General features: G+C 43.9%; 1 protein-coding gene across 1 annotated transcript in view; it reads right to left on the reverse strand.

Annotated features, from left to right (window-relative positions):
- ccdc40 (coiled-coil domain 40 molecular ruler complex subunit) overlaps positions 1–16,248 on the reverse strand; it is a 105,434-nt gene that overhangs the window by 81,568 nt on the left and 7,618 nt on the right. The window contains exons 3-5 of the mRNA XM_068058235.1: positions 10,225–10,299; positions 6,792–6,902; positions 5,000–5,104 (exon numbers count right to left, since the gene is read on the reverse strand). Of these exons, the coding sequence (XP_067914336.1) occupies positions 5,000–5,104; positions 6,792–6,902; positions 10,225–10,299 (291 nt within the window). The remainder of the gene's footprint in view (positions 1–4,999; positions 5,105–6,791; positions 6,903–10,224; positions 10,300–16,248) is intronic.

Here is a 16,248-nt window from a genome sequence, read left to right on the forward strand (position 1 = left end):
CCCCAGCACCTGCTTCCTGACAGCTGCCAAAGAAATATCTACCACACTGTTAAAGAGTGGGGCTGCTGTCAATCTGGCAGCAAAGCAGAAAATGCTGGAGAAACTCAGCAGGTCACAGACCTGAAAGTTAACTCTTGCTTCTCTCTCCACAGATTCTGCCTGACCTGCTAATTTTCCCCAGCACTTTCTGCTTTGCTGCCACATACTTATCCTGCTGTGTCCCATTGTTCTGTGAAGTTGCAATCCTCTTCTTCCATTCAGGTGTAACATTCCTTCTTGCAGGCATGCTGCACCAGGGTGAATAATCTTCATTTTGCACATTCCAGGACGTGAGACTTAAATGTACCATAAAAGGCAAATACACAACAGAAATAAAACCATAATTGAAGGATATCTACACACTACGGGCCTCTAATCATCTGACTGTGAAAAGCCGCAGACTAATATGCATTTGGAATTTGTACTTCTCTGTTAACTGTTATGTGAAAAGACATGTACCTGCAATTAAACGATCTTTGTAAAAAAACAGGAAAATATGCTCATATTTTAGCTGCATTGCTAACTAGAAATATTACACCGATAATTATGATCAGCTGCTGCAGAAGCAAAGTGTTCGTAAACACGTCTCGATTGTAATAGATGAGAAACCATGACAAAAGCATGATTTCCTCACTAGTCCTGCATTAGTTTTCAAACATGTGCAACACAAACCTTGCAGCCAGAAGTTAGAGCAGTTACACAGTGGAGTCATCTTTGCATTTAAAGGACCACACCAAAAACAGAGGATGGCAGAGGGATACTCTAGGTGGCCCCACAGTTCAGCAAAGCCTCCCTGCTCACTCTCCTCCAGGCTGTGCGGGCAAAGCGAGAGGCCCTTTTCCCCGGCAATGGTATGAAGAGGCCTTCCCTCCTGACCAAGGCAGCCTGGCTGGAGATGGCAGAGGAGGCGAGTAGCTGTGGGGCCATCCGACGTCAAAGGGTCCAATGCCGGAAGAGGATGAACGATCACTCCCCCAGTCAGCCGCGGCCCTCTAGGCCTCGTGCGCACAGGGTACGACTGCCAAAGTCGTCCACAACCAAAGGGCAATCAGATCATCAGCCTTCCTACAGTCAGGCTGCTTTCAGAACTATGGAATAACATCACTGCCATGCCAGTATCACTCATGTGCGTCTCCATGGATGCAGTAACATGGACAATGGCTCAGTCTGCTGCTGCCAGCAATGGTGGACACAAAGATGTTGCAGATGCGGACTACTGCACATCAGGTGAACGAGGGTATATAAAAACAAGACATGCTGGAAATACTCAGCAGGTCTGGCAGCATCTGTGGAGAGAGAAGCAGAGTTAACATTTCAGGTCATGACCCTTCATCAGAACGAGGGTGCTGCATGGCTTGCAGAGCCCATGGTGGTTCCTACGGCGTGGAGAACCTTTGATCAATGAGGTGCTGCCGTGCATCCGTAGCTCGCTGTTCGCCCTGCATATGGTGCCTGGATGCTCTCTATCCTCCCATGTGCCTTTCCTGCTATAAGTCCTCAGAGTCCTCATTGTCCAAGGATGAGTCCTGCTCATGTCTCTCCTCATCCTGTAAGGCCTCCCCACTATTGAGTATGTAGTTGTGCAGAGCACAGAAGACAGCAATGATGCAATCTACCCTTTCCAGCTCGTACTGCAGGGCAGCACTGATCTATCCAGGCAGTGGAATTGCATTTTCAGCAGGCCGATCGGCTGCTCAATGGTGGCTCTTGTAGCTCCGTGGCCTAGCATTGTATCTCTCTTCTGCAGCAGTGGTGGGGTGTCTCACTGTCGGGAGCCATGTATGCAAGGGGTAGTCCTAGTCTCCAAGAAGCCACCCCTCCAATTGAGCCATTTCAATAAGCAGCAATGGCAGCTGGGACTGGCGCAGGGTGAAGGCATCATGGCAGTTGCTTGGAAAGCAGGCACAGATTTGCATGAATCGTTTCCGGTGATCACATACATTGTTTGAGTGGAAGCCCTTATGGTTTACGTATTCAGCTGGTCATCCAGCAGGGGCCTTGATGGCCACATGGGTGCAATCTATGACCCCTTGCAAGTGTGGGAATCCCACGATGGAGCTGAAATGTGTGGCCCTCCGGGCCTGTCTTTCAGGGTCCGTCTTGAAGCAGATATAGTCACCAGCCATCCGGAACAAGGCATGGATGACCTCCCTGATGTAGAAGTGCACTGCTGACTGTGTGACCCCCACAAAGGGCTTTGGTGGGCCCCTGAAATGATGCAGAGGCGTAAAAATTGAGAGCCGCTGTCACTTTGAGGGCCACAGGTATAGGATGTCCCCTGAAGCCCCTGGTCTCCAGGTCATCATTCAGCAGGGCACAGAGATGTGTCATCGCCTCTCTCAACATCGCAGTCGTCTCTGACCCTGGCACTCTGACATCTGCAGGTATGTCATGCGGGACCTGTAGATGCGCGGCGATCTGTAGTGGCGAGCTCTCCTTGGGTGCTGCTGCTCACAACCGAGAGCCTCTATGTGGGCTGCAACTGCCTGTTGGATTTGCCTGCGGTGCATATAGATCCTCACAAGAAGCACATCAATCAATATAGGGTGAACCATCCCCATCTTCGAATTGCAATTCAACTCAGTTCCTTCACTTCTTCAAAGGTTCCTGACAGGGCAGAGATTGATGTTGAGTGGTACATCAGGTGTTTTCATGCAGCAGCTATGTGGCATGGCATGGCATTGCCCGTCTTAACTCCCACTATGAGTGGCACCACATGACCACATAAAGATTGTATAAGCTGCATCGATTGGCCCACGAGACATATAAGCTTCACACGTCTAACGTTTCTGGCACTCTCCCCAGATACAGGGTGACTCGAGTGCCATTGCTCCATCACTGACAGAGGCAATCAATGGCACAGAGCTGACAACCTATACGGAGGGTGGAATCGCAGTGGCTCCCTACATGTCTGCAGACGTGGCCCTGTAATCCCATCCCCCCCTCCCTCCTCTCCTCAAGTATGCAGAATTGAGACCCCTGTAATTCCCCCCTCCCTCCTCCCTACAAGTATGCAGAGTTGAGACCCCGGTCTAGAACCAGGGGACATAGTCTCAGAATAAGGGGTAGGCCATTTAAGACTGAGATGAGGAGGAATTTCTTCAGGGGGTGGTGAATCTTTGGAATTCTCGACCCCAGAGGGCGGTGGAAGCTCAATCGTTGAGCATTTTCAAGACAGAAATCGATAACTATCTGGATAATAATGACATCAAGAGATATGGGGATAGCACGGGAAAGTGGCGTTGAGGTATATGATCAGCCATGATCGAATTGAATGGCGGAGCAGGCTCAACGGGCTGAATGGCCTACTCCTGCTCCTATGTTCCGGTGTTATATAATCGGCCCCTCCCTTCTCCCTTCCAATACGCAGAGTTGAGACGCCCGTAGTTCCCCCCTCCCTCCTCCCTTCAAGTATGCAGAGTTGAGACGCCTGTATATCTGGACTTACCTTCACTGTCAAGTTCTCCTCCTTCTGATGTCCCGTCGGCTTTTCCGTTCATGAACGGGACGGCATGTGATGGCCGCCCATTCAATGTAAAATGCCGGAGTGTGGAGCAAGAGACAGCGGGCTGCACAGTCAGGAGAGATAAGTAGCGCTTCACAAGTGGTTAATTGATGCTGCCGCCGAGCGGTGGGGGGCCACACTGAAGTCCCCTTGCTGCTGGTAATATGTGGCGGGCCCTTCATGACATCGGGGGTCGAGGTGGGCCTCTCCCGGCAGAAATTTACGGGACCCGCGCCGTGACCCATGGCGCAAGGGGCTGATAAAATTCAGTCCAAGGACAACAATTGTGAAATTGATGAGTTTGGATATGGGAAAAGTACAAAAAAATTTGAAGGGATAGAAAATTGTTATGGTTCCACAATTTATGAAAATAATTCCACACCAAATGAAGTGTAGCCCCCACCCTGCCCCACTTCGGTTCTGCACCACACAGCTCACTATCACACCTGACATTCCACTTACCAGCTGGGCCACAGAGGTTAGTGGAACTATTTTTTTTGCTAATTTTAAACTTCATAAATTAGGAACATAGGGACAGGAGAAGGCCATTTAGCCCCTCGGGCCTGTTCCATCATTCAGTGAGAACAATGATGAACTGCGACCCAACTCAATATACCTATATCCCTTCATAAATATGGTTATCAAAAAATTATCAATCTCAGATTTAAAACTAACAATTTATCGAGCATCAATTGCCATTTATGAAAGAGAGTTCTAAACTATGACCACCCTTTCCATGTGGCAGTGTTTCCTAATTTCACATCAAAAAGGTTTGGCTCTAATTTTAGACTATGTACCATAGTCCTAGACTCCCCAATCAGTAGAAATAGTTTCCATTTACCCTATCTGTTTCCCTTTTATATCTTGAAAATTGTGATCAAATCACCCATAACCTCCTAAATACCAGGTACAAACTTAGTTTGTGTAAATGCTCCTTGTAATTTAACCTTTAGAGTCCAGGTATCATTTCTGGTAAATCTACACTACACTCCCTCCAAAGTCAATATATCCATCCAAAGGAGAGGTGCCCAGAACTACTCACAGTACTCCAGGTGCAGACTAACTAGGGCTATTTTTTAGCTGAAGCTAGACTTCTACCCCCTTGTATTCTAATCCTCTAGATATAAAGACCACCTCCCATTTGACTTTTTGATCATTTTCTGTACCTGTTCATGATGTTTTAACCATCGCTGTACCTGCACCCCCAGCCTCTTTGCACCTCCACTATTTCTCGATTTTCACCATTTAGAAAGTACCTTGTTCTATCCTTTTCAGGTCCAAAGGGGATGACCTCACATTTGCTTACACCGAAATTCATTTGCCACAGTTTTGCCCATTCACTTAATCTATCAATATATCTTTGTAATTTTCTGCTTTCAGCTACACTGTTTAAAATGCCCTGAATTACAACTCACAGAATAATAAAGTATTAAAAATGCTATAAAATATATTTACCATTTTTCCTTCTGTATCCTCTAGAACATCTCCAACTAATTCTGGTAATATGGAAGGTTCTAAAGTCTGATCTCCTTGCTCAAACACATCAATAGTAGCTTCTCCCTAATTTTCATGAGAATGCAAATAATTGTCAATGATTGTGCTAGAGTTACCCAAACAGGTAAAACTTTAATGCTGGATTTTTGTTTGGTGTAAGTGAGACTCTCTTTTTCTAACCACAAGTTCCACATTCATAGCACCTTGAACAAAATAAAACAGCATTAAAGATTTCACAAGGTGAAAAATAACTGGATAGCAAGCAGTGCTAGGGATGGTGATGAAAGAAAAAATGCAAGAGGAAGGTTTTAAGGAGGGAATTAAAGGAAGGGAGAGAAACAGCATGATGTAGAGGTTTAGGGAGACTGTTTCAGGTTTGGGATCAGAAAGTCTAAAGTTCTGCCCCTAATTGTCAGCCAAGACAAGGAGGATGCAAAGGAGCCCATGAGTCAAAGGCAGAGGGCATGTGTTGAAATGTAGATCTAAAACAGGTTGAAAAGATATACAGTAGCACTACCATAAGCACTTGTAAACAAGGACAACAATTGTGAAATTGATGAGTTTGGATATGGGAAAAGTAAAAAAAAAATTGGAGGAATAGAAAATTGTTATGGTTCTGCAATTTATGAAAACAATTCCACACCAAGGGCATAGAGATGAAGTGTAGCTCCCCTCCTGTTCCCCAGTTGTGATCAGCTACCTCAGACCTGCTCTGCACAGTTCATTATCACACCTGACATTCCACTTACCAACTGGGCCATAGAGGTTGGTGGAACTATTTTTTCTGAGTTTAATCTTCATAAATTAGAACATAGGAATAGGAGGAGGCCATTTAGTTCCTCGGGCCTGTTCCATCATTCAGTGAGATCAAAAATGAACTGTGACCTAACTCAATATACCTGCCTTGGCCCCATTCTCCTTAATACCTTTGGTTAACAAAATATTATTAATCTCAGATTTAAGATTAACAATTGATCGAGCATCAATTACCATTTGCAGAAGAGAATTCCAAACTTCAACCACCCTTTCTGTGTAGCAGTGTTTCCTAAATTCATTCCAAAAAGGTCTGGCTCTAATTTTAGACTATGCGCTCTAGTCCTAGATTCCCCAATCAGCAGAAACAGTTTCCATCTACCTTATCTGTTTCCCCTTAATATCTTGAAAATTGTGATCAAGTCACCCATAACCTTCTAAATACCAGGTACAAACTTTGTTTGTGTAAACACTCCTTATAATTTAACCTTTGTGGAGTCCAGGTATCATTTCTGGTAAATCTACACTGCACTCACTCCAAAGTCAATATGTCCATCCAATGGAGAGGTGCCCAGAACTGCTCACAGTACTCCAGGTGTGGACAAACTGGGGCTTATTTTTAGCTGAAGCAAGACTTCTACCCTCTTGTATTCTAATCCTCTAGATATAAAGGTCACCATCCGATTTGACTTTTTGATTAATTTCTGTACCTGTTCATGATGTTTTAATGATCTCTGTACCTGCATCCCCCAGCCTCTTTGCACCTCCACTAGGTCTCGAGTTTCACCATTTAGAAAGTGCCTTCGTCTATCCTTTTCAGGTCCAAATTGCATGACCTCACATTTGCTTACATTGAAACCCATTTGCCACAGTTTTGCCCATGCACTTAATCTATCAACATATCTTTGGAATTTTTTATTTTCATCTACACTATTGAAAATGCCCTGAATTACAACTCACAAAATAATAAAGTATTAAAAGTGCTAAAAAAGACATTTACCATTTCTGTTTCTGTATCCCCTAGAAAATCTCCAACTAATTCTGGTGATATCGAAGGTTGTAAAGTGGGTGTCCAATCTCCTTGCTCAACCACATCAACAGTAGCTTCTCCCTAATTTTTATGAAAATGCAAACAATTGTCAATGATTGTACTAGAGTTACCCGAACAAGTAAAACCTTAATCCTGGATTTTTGTTTTGTTGTAAGTGAGACCCTCTTTTTCTAACCACAAGTTCCACATTCATAGCACCTTGAACAAAATAAAACATCATTAAAGATTTCACAATGTGAAAAATAACTGTATAGGAAGCAGTTCACGGAATGGTGATGAAAGGTAAAATGCAAGAGGAAGGTTTTAAGGAGGCAATTGAAGGAAGGGAGAGAAACAGCATGATGTAGAGGTTTAGGGAAACTGTTTCAGATTTGGGATCAAAAAGTCTAATCGTTGGCCAAGGGAAGGAGGATGCAAAGGAATCCAGAGTCAGAAAGGTAGGGGGCATGTGTTGAAATGTAGAACAGAAGATACACAGTGGCAATACCATGAGCACTAGTAAACAAGGACAACAATTGTCAAATTGATGATAAAAGCAAAATACTGCAGATGCTGGAAATCTGAAACAAAAACAAGAAATGCTGGAATCACTCAGCAGGTCTGGCAGCATCTGTGGAAAGAGAAGCAGAGTTAACGTTTCGGGTCAGTGACCTTCTTCGGAACTGACAAATATTAGAAAAGTCACAGATTATAAGCAAGTGAGGTGGGGGTGGGGCAAGAGATAACAAAGGAGAAGGTGCAGATTGGACCAGGCCACATAGCTGACCAAAATGTCACGGAGCAAAGGCAAACAATATGTTAATGGTGTGTTGAAAGACAAAGCATTAGTACAGATTAGGTGTGAATACACTGAATATTGAACAGCAGCAAGTGCAAACCTGAAAAAAAACCTGAAAAAAACAGTGGGTAAGCAAACTGAACAAACTAAGATGAAATGAAATAAATGCAAAAAAAGATAGTAAAAAATGTAAAAAAAGAATGTAAAAAAAAGGAAGAAAAAATAACTAAAAATGTTGTTGTTGTGTCAAATTGATGAGTTTGGATATGGGAAAAGTAAAAAAGAAAATTGGAGGGATAGAAAATTGTTATGGTTCTGCAATTTATGAAAACAATTCCACACCAAAGGCATAGAGATGAAGTCTAGCTCCCCTGTTGCCCAGCTGTGATCAGCTACCTCAGACCTGCTCTGCACAGCTCACTATCACACCTGACATTCCACTTACCAACTGGGCCATAGAGGTTGGTGGAACTATTTCTTTTCGAATTTTAAACTTCATAAATTAGGAACATAGGAACAGGAGGAGGCCATTTGGTCCCTCGGGCCTGTTCCTTCATTCAGTGAGATCAAAAATGAACTGTGACCTAACTCAATATACCTGCCTTGGCCCCATTCTCCTTAATACATTTGGTTAACAAAAAATGATCAATCTCAGATTTAAAATTGACAATTGATTGAGCATCAATTGTCATTTGCAGAAGAGAGTTCCAAACTTCGACTATCCTTTCTGTTTGTCAGTGTTTCCTAACTTCACTCCAGAAAGGTCTAGCTCTAAATTTTAGACTATGCGCTCTAGTCCTAGATTCCTCAACCAACAAAAATAGTTTCCATCTAGCCTATCTGTTTCCCCTTAATTTCTTGAAAATTGTGATCAAATCACACATAACCTTCTAAATACCAGGGAATACCATCTTAGATTGTGTAAATGCTCCTTATAATTTAATCTTTGGGGTTCACGTATCATTACACTCCCTCCAAAGCCAATATATCCATCCAAAGGTGAGGTGCCCAGAACTGCTCACAGTACTCCAGGTGTGGATTAACCAGGGCTTTTTTTTTTAACTGAAGCAAGACTTCTACCCCCTTGTATTCTAGTCCTCTAGATATAAAGGCCACCATCCGATTTGAATTTTTATACATTTTCTGTACCTGTTCATGATGTTTTAACAATCTATGTACTCAACGTCTTTGCACCTCCACTATTGCTTGCTTTTCACCATTTAGAAAGTGCCTTGTTCTATCCTGTTCAGGTCCAAAGGGGATGACCTCACATTTGCTTAGATTGAAACCCATTTGCCACAGTTTTGCCCATTTACTTAATCTCAAAATATGTCGTTGTAATTTTCTGCTTTCATCCACACTGCTTAAAATGCCCTGAATCACAACTCAGAATATTGAAGTATTAAATGTACTAAAAAAAAAAGACATTTACAATTTCTGTTTCTGTATCCCCTAAAACTAATTATGGGAGGTTCCGAAGTGGGTGTCCAATCTCCTTGCTCAACCACATCAACAATAGCTTCACCCTGATTTGTACAAAAATGCAAACTATTGTCAGATGATTGTGGAAGACAGACCAAACTAGGTAATACGTTAATGTTGGATTTTTTTGTTCCACTTTCATAGCACCTTGAACAATATAAAACATCATAAATTTCACAAGGTGAAAAATAACTGGATAGCAAGCAGTGCTGGGGATGGTGATCTCAGCAAACTTGTATATATGGCTTTCTATTCCATCATCTAAATCATGAAAAAACACAGTTGAGGCCTCATCACAGATCCTTGCAGGACCCCAGTAGTCACAGTCGGCCAATTTTTAAAATTCTTTCTTGGGATGTGGGTGTCACTGGCAAAGCCAGCATTTCTTGCCCATCCCTAGTTGCCCTTGACAACTGAATGGCTGTGGGTCTGGGTCACATGTAGGCCAGACCAGGTAAGGATGGTAGATTTCCTTCCCTAAAGGACATTAGTGAACCAGATTTGCTTTTATGACAATTGATGATAATCCCATGGCACCATTATGGAGATGAGCTTTCAATTTCAGATTTTTACTAATTAATTGAATTTAAACCCTACTAGAGGGCGGCGCAGTGGTTAGCACCGCAGCCTCACAGCTCCAGCGACCCAAGTTCAAGACTGGGTACTGCCTGTGTGGAGTCTGCAAGTTCTCCCTGTGTCTGCGTGGGTTTCCTCCGGGTGCTCCGGTTTCCTCCCACATGCCAAAGACTTGCTGGTTGGTAGGTTAATTGGCCATTATAAATTGCCCCTAGTATAGGTAGGTGGTAGGGAAATATAGGGACAGGTGGGGATGTGGTAGCAATATGGAATTAGTGTAGGATTCGTATAAATGGGTGGTTGATGACAGACTCGGTGGGCCGAAGGGCCTGTTTCAGTGCTGTATCACTAAAACTAAAAAAAACTAAAAACTAAAAAACTGCCGTGGTAGGATTAGAACACCTGCCCATTATCCCTGCTTTTTATCTCCTGCCACTCAGCCAAGTTCCTAACCTGGCAAATAATTTGCCTTCAATTTCGTGAACTTTCAAGAACAATCCACAGATTAATAAAATATTAAAAGTACTAAAAAAAATAGACTTTTACCATGTTTGGTGATATAGGAGGTTCGGAAGTGGGTGTCCAATCTCTTTCCACAGCAATATCTGCAGTTGTTTCTCCCTAATTTGCATGAAAATATAACTAATTATAAGAAGTTTGCACAAGAGATGCCCGAACAGTAAAAACTTTAATGTTGGATGTTTTTGTTGTAAATGAGACTTTCTGGGGGAGAAATTTATTTGTGTAGTGCACAGACTTACATCGATTCCCCAGGGGCAGGCAGCGCACAGGTTCCTACCTGCAACACCCGCGTGGGCAGTGAGAATTGCACTCGGCCAATGAATTTCTCCCCCTCCTTTTCTAGCAACATGATGCACTTTTGTAGCATGTATGTTACTTGCCACTTATCATTCCAAGCCTGAATGTAGTCCAGATCTTGCTGCATACAGGTACAGACTGTTCCATTATCAGAGGAGTTACAAATGGAACTGAGTGCTGTGCAACCATCAGCAACCATCCCCATTTCTGACCTTATGATGGAGGGAAGGTCATTGATGAAGCAGCTGAAGATGACTGGGCATAGGACACTCCCCTGAGGAACTCCTGCAACAATGTCTTAGGACTCCAACAACCACAACTACATCAGCCTTTGTCCGAAGCATGACTCCAGCCAGTGAAGAGTTTTCCCCCTGATTCCCATTGACTTCAATTTTATTAGGGCTTCTCGATGCTACACTCATTAAAATGCTGCCTTGATGTCACTCTCACCTTAACTCTTGAATTCAACTCTTCTGTCCAGGTTTTGACCAAGGCTGAAATGAGTTCCCGAACTGAGTGGTCCTTGGGGAACCAAACTGAACATCAGTAAGCAGGTCTTTGTTGAATGAGTGCCACTTGACAGCACTGTCAACGACACCTTCTGTCACTTTGCTGATGATTGAGAGTAGACTGAAGGGGCAGTAATTCGTTGGATTATATTCGTCCTGTTTTTTGTGGACAGCTCATACTTGGGTAATTTCCCACTTTGTCAGGTAGATGCCAGTGTTGTAGCTAAACTGAAACAACTTGACTAGGGGTGTGGCTAGTTCTGGAGCACAAGCCTTCAGCACTACAACCGGCATTGTGTCGGTGTCCATAGCCTTTGCTGTAACCAGATGCATTCAGCTGTTTCCTGATATCACATGAAGTAAATCGAGTTGGCTGTAGACTGACATCTGGTGGGGATCTCAGGTGGAGGATTAGATGAATCATCCACTCGGCACGTCTAGTTTAAGATGGTTGGAAATGCTTCAGCCTTGTCTTTTGCATGGACGTACTGAACTTCACCACCATTGAGGATGGGAATGTTCATGGAGCCTCCTCCTCCCCTTAGTTGTTTAGTTGTCCACCACCACACACGACTGGATTTGGCAGGACTCCTTCATTGTTGCTGAGTTAAAATCCTGGAATTCCCTCCCTAACAATGCTATAGGTGTAGCTACACCTATTGGACTGCAGCAGTTCAATTAGGGAGGGGCAATAAATACTGTCCTTGCCAGCGATGCCCAAATCCCATGAACAAATAAATTTTTAAAAAGTATAATAAATTCCATCTGTTTTCTCCCCTCTTTGCCTAAAGGTGTTGAGCCATGCTGGGGTTAAGTTCCAAAGAAGACACCAACACTCTACCACTTTGTTCAAGAGACCACTCTTGATGTATAAGGAACCAGCCCACATAATGAGTGTTGGCCGACACAGGACTTTGGTGGACAGTGCAGGAAGGAGCAGCTAAAATTGAACTTGATCCCAGGCTCATCCAAAGGTCACATGCATATACTGGATAATGACCAAAAGTGGGAATCCTGGCTGATTATTCCACTTCCTATACCAATTGCATTGAGTTCAACTGTAGATCCCCTACTGCTGCCCAGCTGAGATCAGCTACCTCTCTGCAGGCATTGCTAGTATCTTTTCGGTTTGCAGGGATCACTATCATACTTCACAGAATCACTACAGCACAGAAGGAGGCCATTCGGTCCGTCCTGTCTGTCCTGGCTCTCTGAAAGAGCAATTTGCCTACCACCACTCCCCTGCCTTCTCCCCATAGCCTTGTGCATTCTTCCTTTTCAGATAACAATCCAATTCCCTCTTGAATGTCTCAACTGAAGCTGCCTCCACCACATTCTCAGGCAGTGCATTCCACATCCTAACCACTTGCTGCATGAAAACATTTTTCTTCATGTCGCCATTGCTTCTTTTGCCAATTACCATAATTGTGTGCCCTCTTGTTCTTAATCCTTCCACAAAAGGGGATAGTTTCTCCCCATCAACTCTGACCAGACCCCTTATGATTTTGAATACCTCTATCAAATCTCCTCTCAACCCTCTCTTCTCCAAGGAAAACAGTCCCAACTTCTCCAATCTATCCTCGTAACTGAAGTTGCTCATTCCTGGAACAATTCTCGTGAATCTTTTCTCCACTCTCTCTAATACCTTCATATCTTTACTAAAGTGTGGCTCCCAGAACTAGGCACAATACTCCAGTTGAGGCTGAACCAGTGTTCTATATAAGTTTAACGTAACTTCCTTGCTTTTGTACTCTACGCCCCTATTGATAAAGCCTTGGATACTATATGCTCTGTTAATCATTCTATCAACCTGTCCTGCCACCTTCAATGATTTATGCACATATACACCCAGGTCTCACTGCTCCCTTTAGAATTGAGCACTTTATTTTACATTGTCTCTGTGTTTTTCCTACCAAAATAAATCACTTAACACTTCTCTGCATTAAATTTCATCTGCCACTTGTCTGCCCGTTCCACCAACCTGTCTATCTTCTTTTGAAGTTCTGCACAATCCTCCTCATAGTTCATAATGTTTCCAAGTTTTGTATTGTCCACAAATTTTGAAATTGTGCCCTATACACCAAGTTCTAGGTCATTAATATATATCAGGAAGAGCAAGGGTCCGAACACCAATCCTGTGGAACTCCACTACAAACCTTCCTCCATCCAAAAAAAACTCCATTAACCACTACTCTCTGTTTCCTGTCACTCAGCCAATTTCATATCCATGTTGCTACTTTCCCTTTTATTCCATCGACTTCAACTTTGCTTACAAGTCTGTTATGTGGCACTTCATCAAATTCTTTTCGGAAGCCCTCGTACACCATATCAACAGCATTACCCTGATCAGTCTTCTCTGTTACCTCATCAAAACACTCCAGCAAGTTAGATCAACATGATTTGTTCTTCACAAATCTGTGCTGGATTTCCTTAATTAACCCACATTTGTGCAAGTGACTATTAACTTTGACCCGAATTATCGTTTCTAGAAGCTTCTCCATCACCGAGGTTAAACCGAATGGCCTGTAGTTGCTGGGCTTGTCCTTAACCCTTTTTTGAACAAGGGTGTAAGATTTGCAATTCTCCAGTCCTCTGGATCCACCCTTGGATCTAAGGAAGACTGGAAAACTATGGCCAGTACCTCTGCAATTTCCACTCTCACTTCCCTCAGTATCCTTGGATACATCTGATCCAGTCCTGGTGCCTTATCAACTTTAAGTACAGACAGCCTATCCAATGCCTCCTCTTTATCACTTTTAAACTCTTCAAGTGTCTGAATTACTTCCTCTTTCACCATGACCTGTGCAACATCTTCTTCCTTGGTAAAGCCAAATGCAAAGTTATCATTTAGTACCTCAGCCATGCTTCCTCCTCACGTAAATCCCTTTTTTGGTCCCTAATCGGCCCAACTCCTCCTTTTACCACCCTTTTACAATTTATATGCCTATAGAAGACTTTTGGATTCCATTTTCTATTAGCTGCCAGTCTCTTTTCATAATCTCTCTTTACTTCTCTTATTTGCTTTCTCACGTCCCCTCTGAACCTTCCATACTCAGCCTGGTTCTCATTTGCATAATCGACCTGACATCTGTCATAGCATACTTTTTCTTCTTCATTTTAATCTCTATCTCTTTTGTCATCCAGGGAGCTCTGGATTCTTTGCCCTACCTTTACCCTTCGTGGGAATTTACCTTGACTGTGCCCGAACTATCTCTTCTTTAAAGGCAGCCCATTGTTCAGTTAGAATTTTGCCTGCGAACCTTTGATTGCAATTTATCTGGGTCAGATTTATTTGGACCCCACTGAAGTTGACTTTCCCCAGTTAATTATTCTTACTCTGGATTGTTCCTTGTCCTTTTCCATAGCTGACTTAAACCGTATGATACAATGATCACTGTCCTCTAAGTTTTCTGCGGCTGGCATGTGATCCACTTGGCCCACCTGATTCCCAAGAACCAGTTCTAGCACTGCCTCCTTTCTCATAGGTCTGGAAACATACCATACTGCTGTAGAAAATTTTCCTGAACACACTCTAGGAACTCATGCCTCTCTCTGCCCTTTACACTTCTATTATCCAAGTCCATAATTAGGATAATTAAAGTCCCCCATTATAACCGCTCTATAATTCTTGCACCTCTCTGTAATTTCCTTGCAAATTTATTCCTGGACGTCTTTCCCACTAGTTGGTGGCATATAGACTACACAGAGCAATATAATTGCACCTTTTGTGTTCCTCAGCTCTAGCCAAATAGATTGTCCTTGATCTTTCTAGGACATCCTCTCTCTCCAGCACTGTAATGATCTCGGACATGCGCGATGACAATATCATCACCCTCTATAAAAACAAAGGTGACCGCGGTGACTGTAACAACTACCATGGAATCTCCCTGCTCAGCATAGTGGGGAAAGTCTTCGCCCGAGTCGCTTTAAACAGGCTCCAGAAGTTGGCCGAGTGCGTCTACCCTGAGGCACAGTGTGGCTTTCGTGCAGAGAGATCGACCATTGACATGCTGTTCTCCCTTCGTCAGATACAGGAGAAATGCCGCGAACAACAGATGCCCCTCTACGTTGCTTTCATTGATCTCACCAAAGCCTTTGACCTCGTCAAAAGACGTGGTCTCTTCGGACTACTAGAAAAGATCGGATGTCCACCAAAGCTACTAAGTATCATCACCTCATTCCATGACAATATGAAAGGCACAATTCAGCACAGCGGCACCTCATCAGACCCCTTTCCCATCCTGAGTGGCGTGAAACAGGGCTGTGTTCTCGCACCCACACTGTTTGGGATTTTCTTCTCCCTGCTGCTCTCACATGCGTTCAAGTCTTCAGAAGAAGGAATTTTCCTCCACGCAAGATCAGGGGGCAGGTTGTTCAACCTTGCCTGTCTAAGAGCGAAGACCATAGTACGGAAAGTCCTCATCAGGGAACTCCTCTTTGCTGACGATGCTGCTTTAACATCTCACACTGAAGAGTGTCTGCAGAGTCTCATCGACAGGTTTGCGGCTGCCTGCAACGAATTTGGCCTAACCATCAGCCTCAAGAAAACGAACATCATGGGACAGGACGTCAGAAATGCTCCATCCATCAATATCGGTGACCACGCTCTGGAAGTGGTTCAAGAGTTCACCTACCTAGGCTGAACTATCACCAGTAACCTGTCTCTAGATGCAGAAATCAACAAGCGCATGGGAAACTGCTATTTCCAGACTGGCCAAGAGAGTGTGGGAAAATGGCGCACTGACAAGGAACACAAAAGTCCGAGTGTATCAAGCCTGTGTCCTCAGTACCTTGCTCTATGGCAGCGAGGCCTGGACAACGTATGTCAGCCAAGAGCGACGTCTCAATTCATTCCATCTTCGCTGCCTCTGGAGAATCCTTGGCATCAGGTGGCAGGACCGTATCTCCAACACAGAAGTCCTCGAGTCGGCCAACATCCCCAGCTTATACACACTACTGAGTCAGCGGCTCTGGAGATGGCTTGGCCATGTGAGCCTCATGGAAGATGGCAGGATCCCCAAAGACACATTGTACAGCGAGCTCGCCACTGGTATCAAACCCACCGGCCGTCCATGTCTCCACTTTAAAGACATCTGCAAACGCGACATGAAGTCCTGTGACATTGATCACAAGTCGTGGGAGTCAGTTGCCAGCGATCGCCAGAGCTGGCGGGCAGCCATAAAGGCGGGGCTAAAGAGTGGCGAGTCGAAGAGACTTAGCAGTTGGCAGGAAAAAAGACAGA

The sequence above is a fragment of the Heterodontus francisci genome, chromosome 26 (assembly GCF_036365525.1).
Source record: "Heterodontus francisci isolate sHetFra1 chromosome 26, sHetFra1.hap1, whole genome shotgun sequence".
In the NCBI taxonomy this organism is placed as follows: Eukaryota; Metazoa; Chordata; class Chondrichthyes; order Heterodontiformes; family Heterodontidae; genus Heterodontus; species Heterodontus francisci.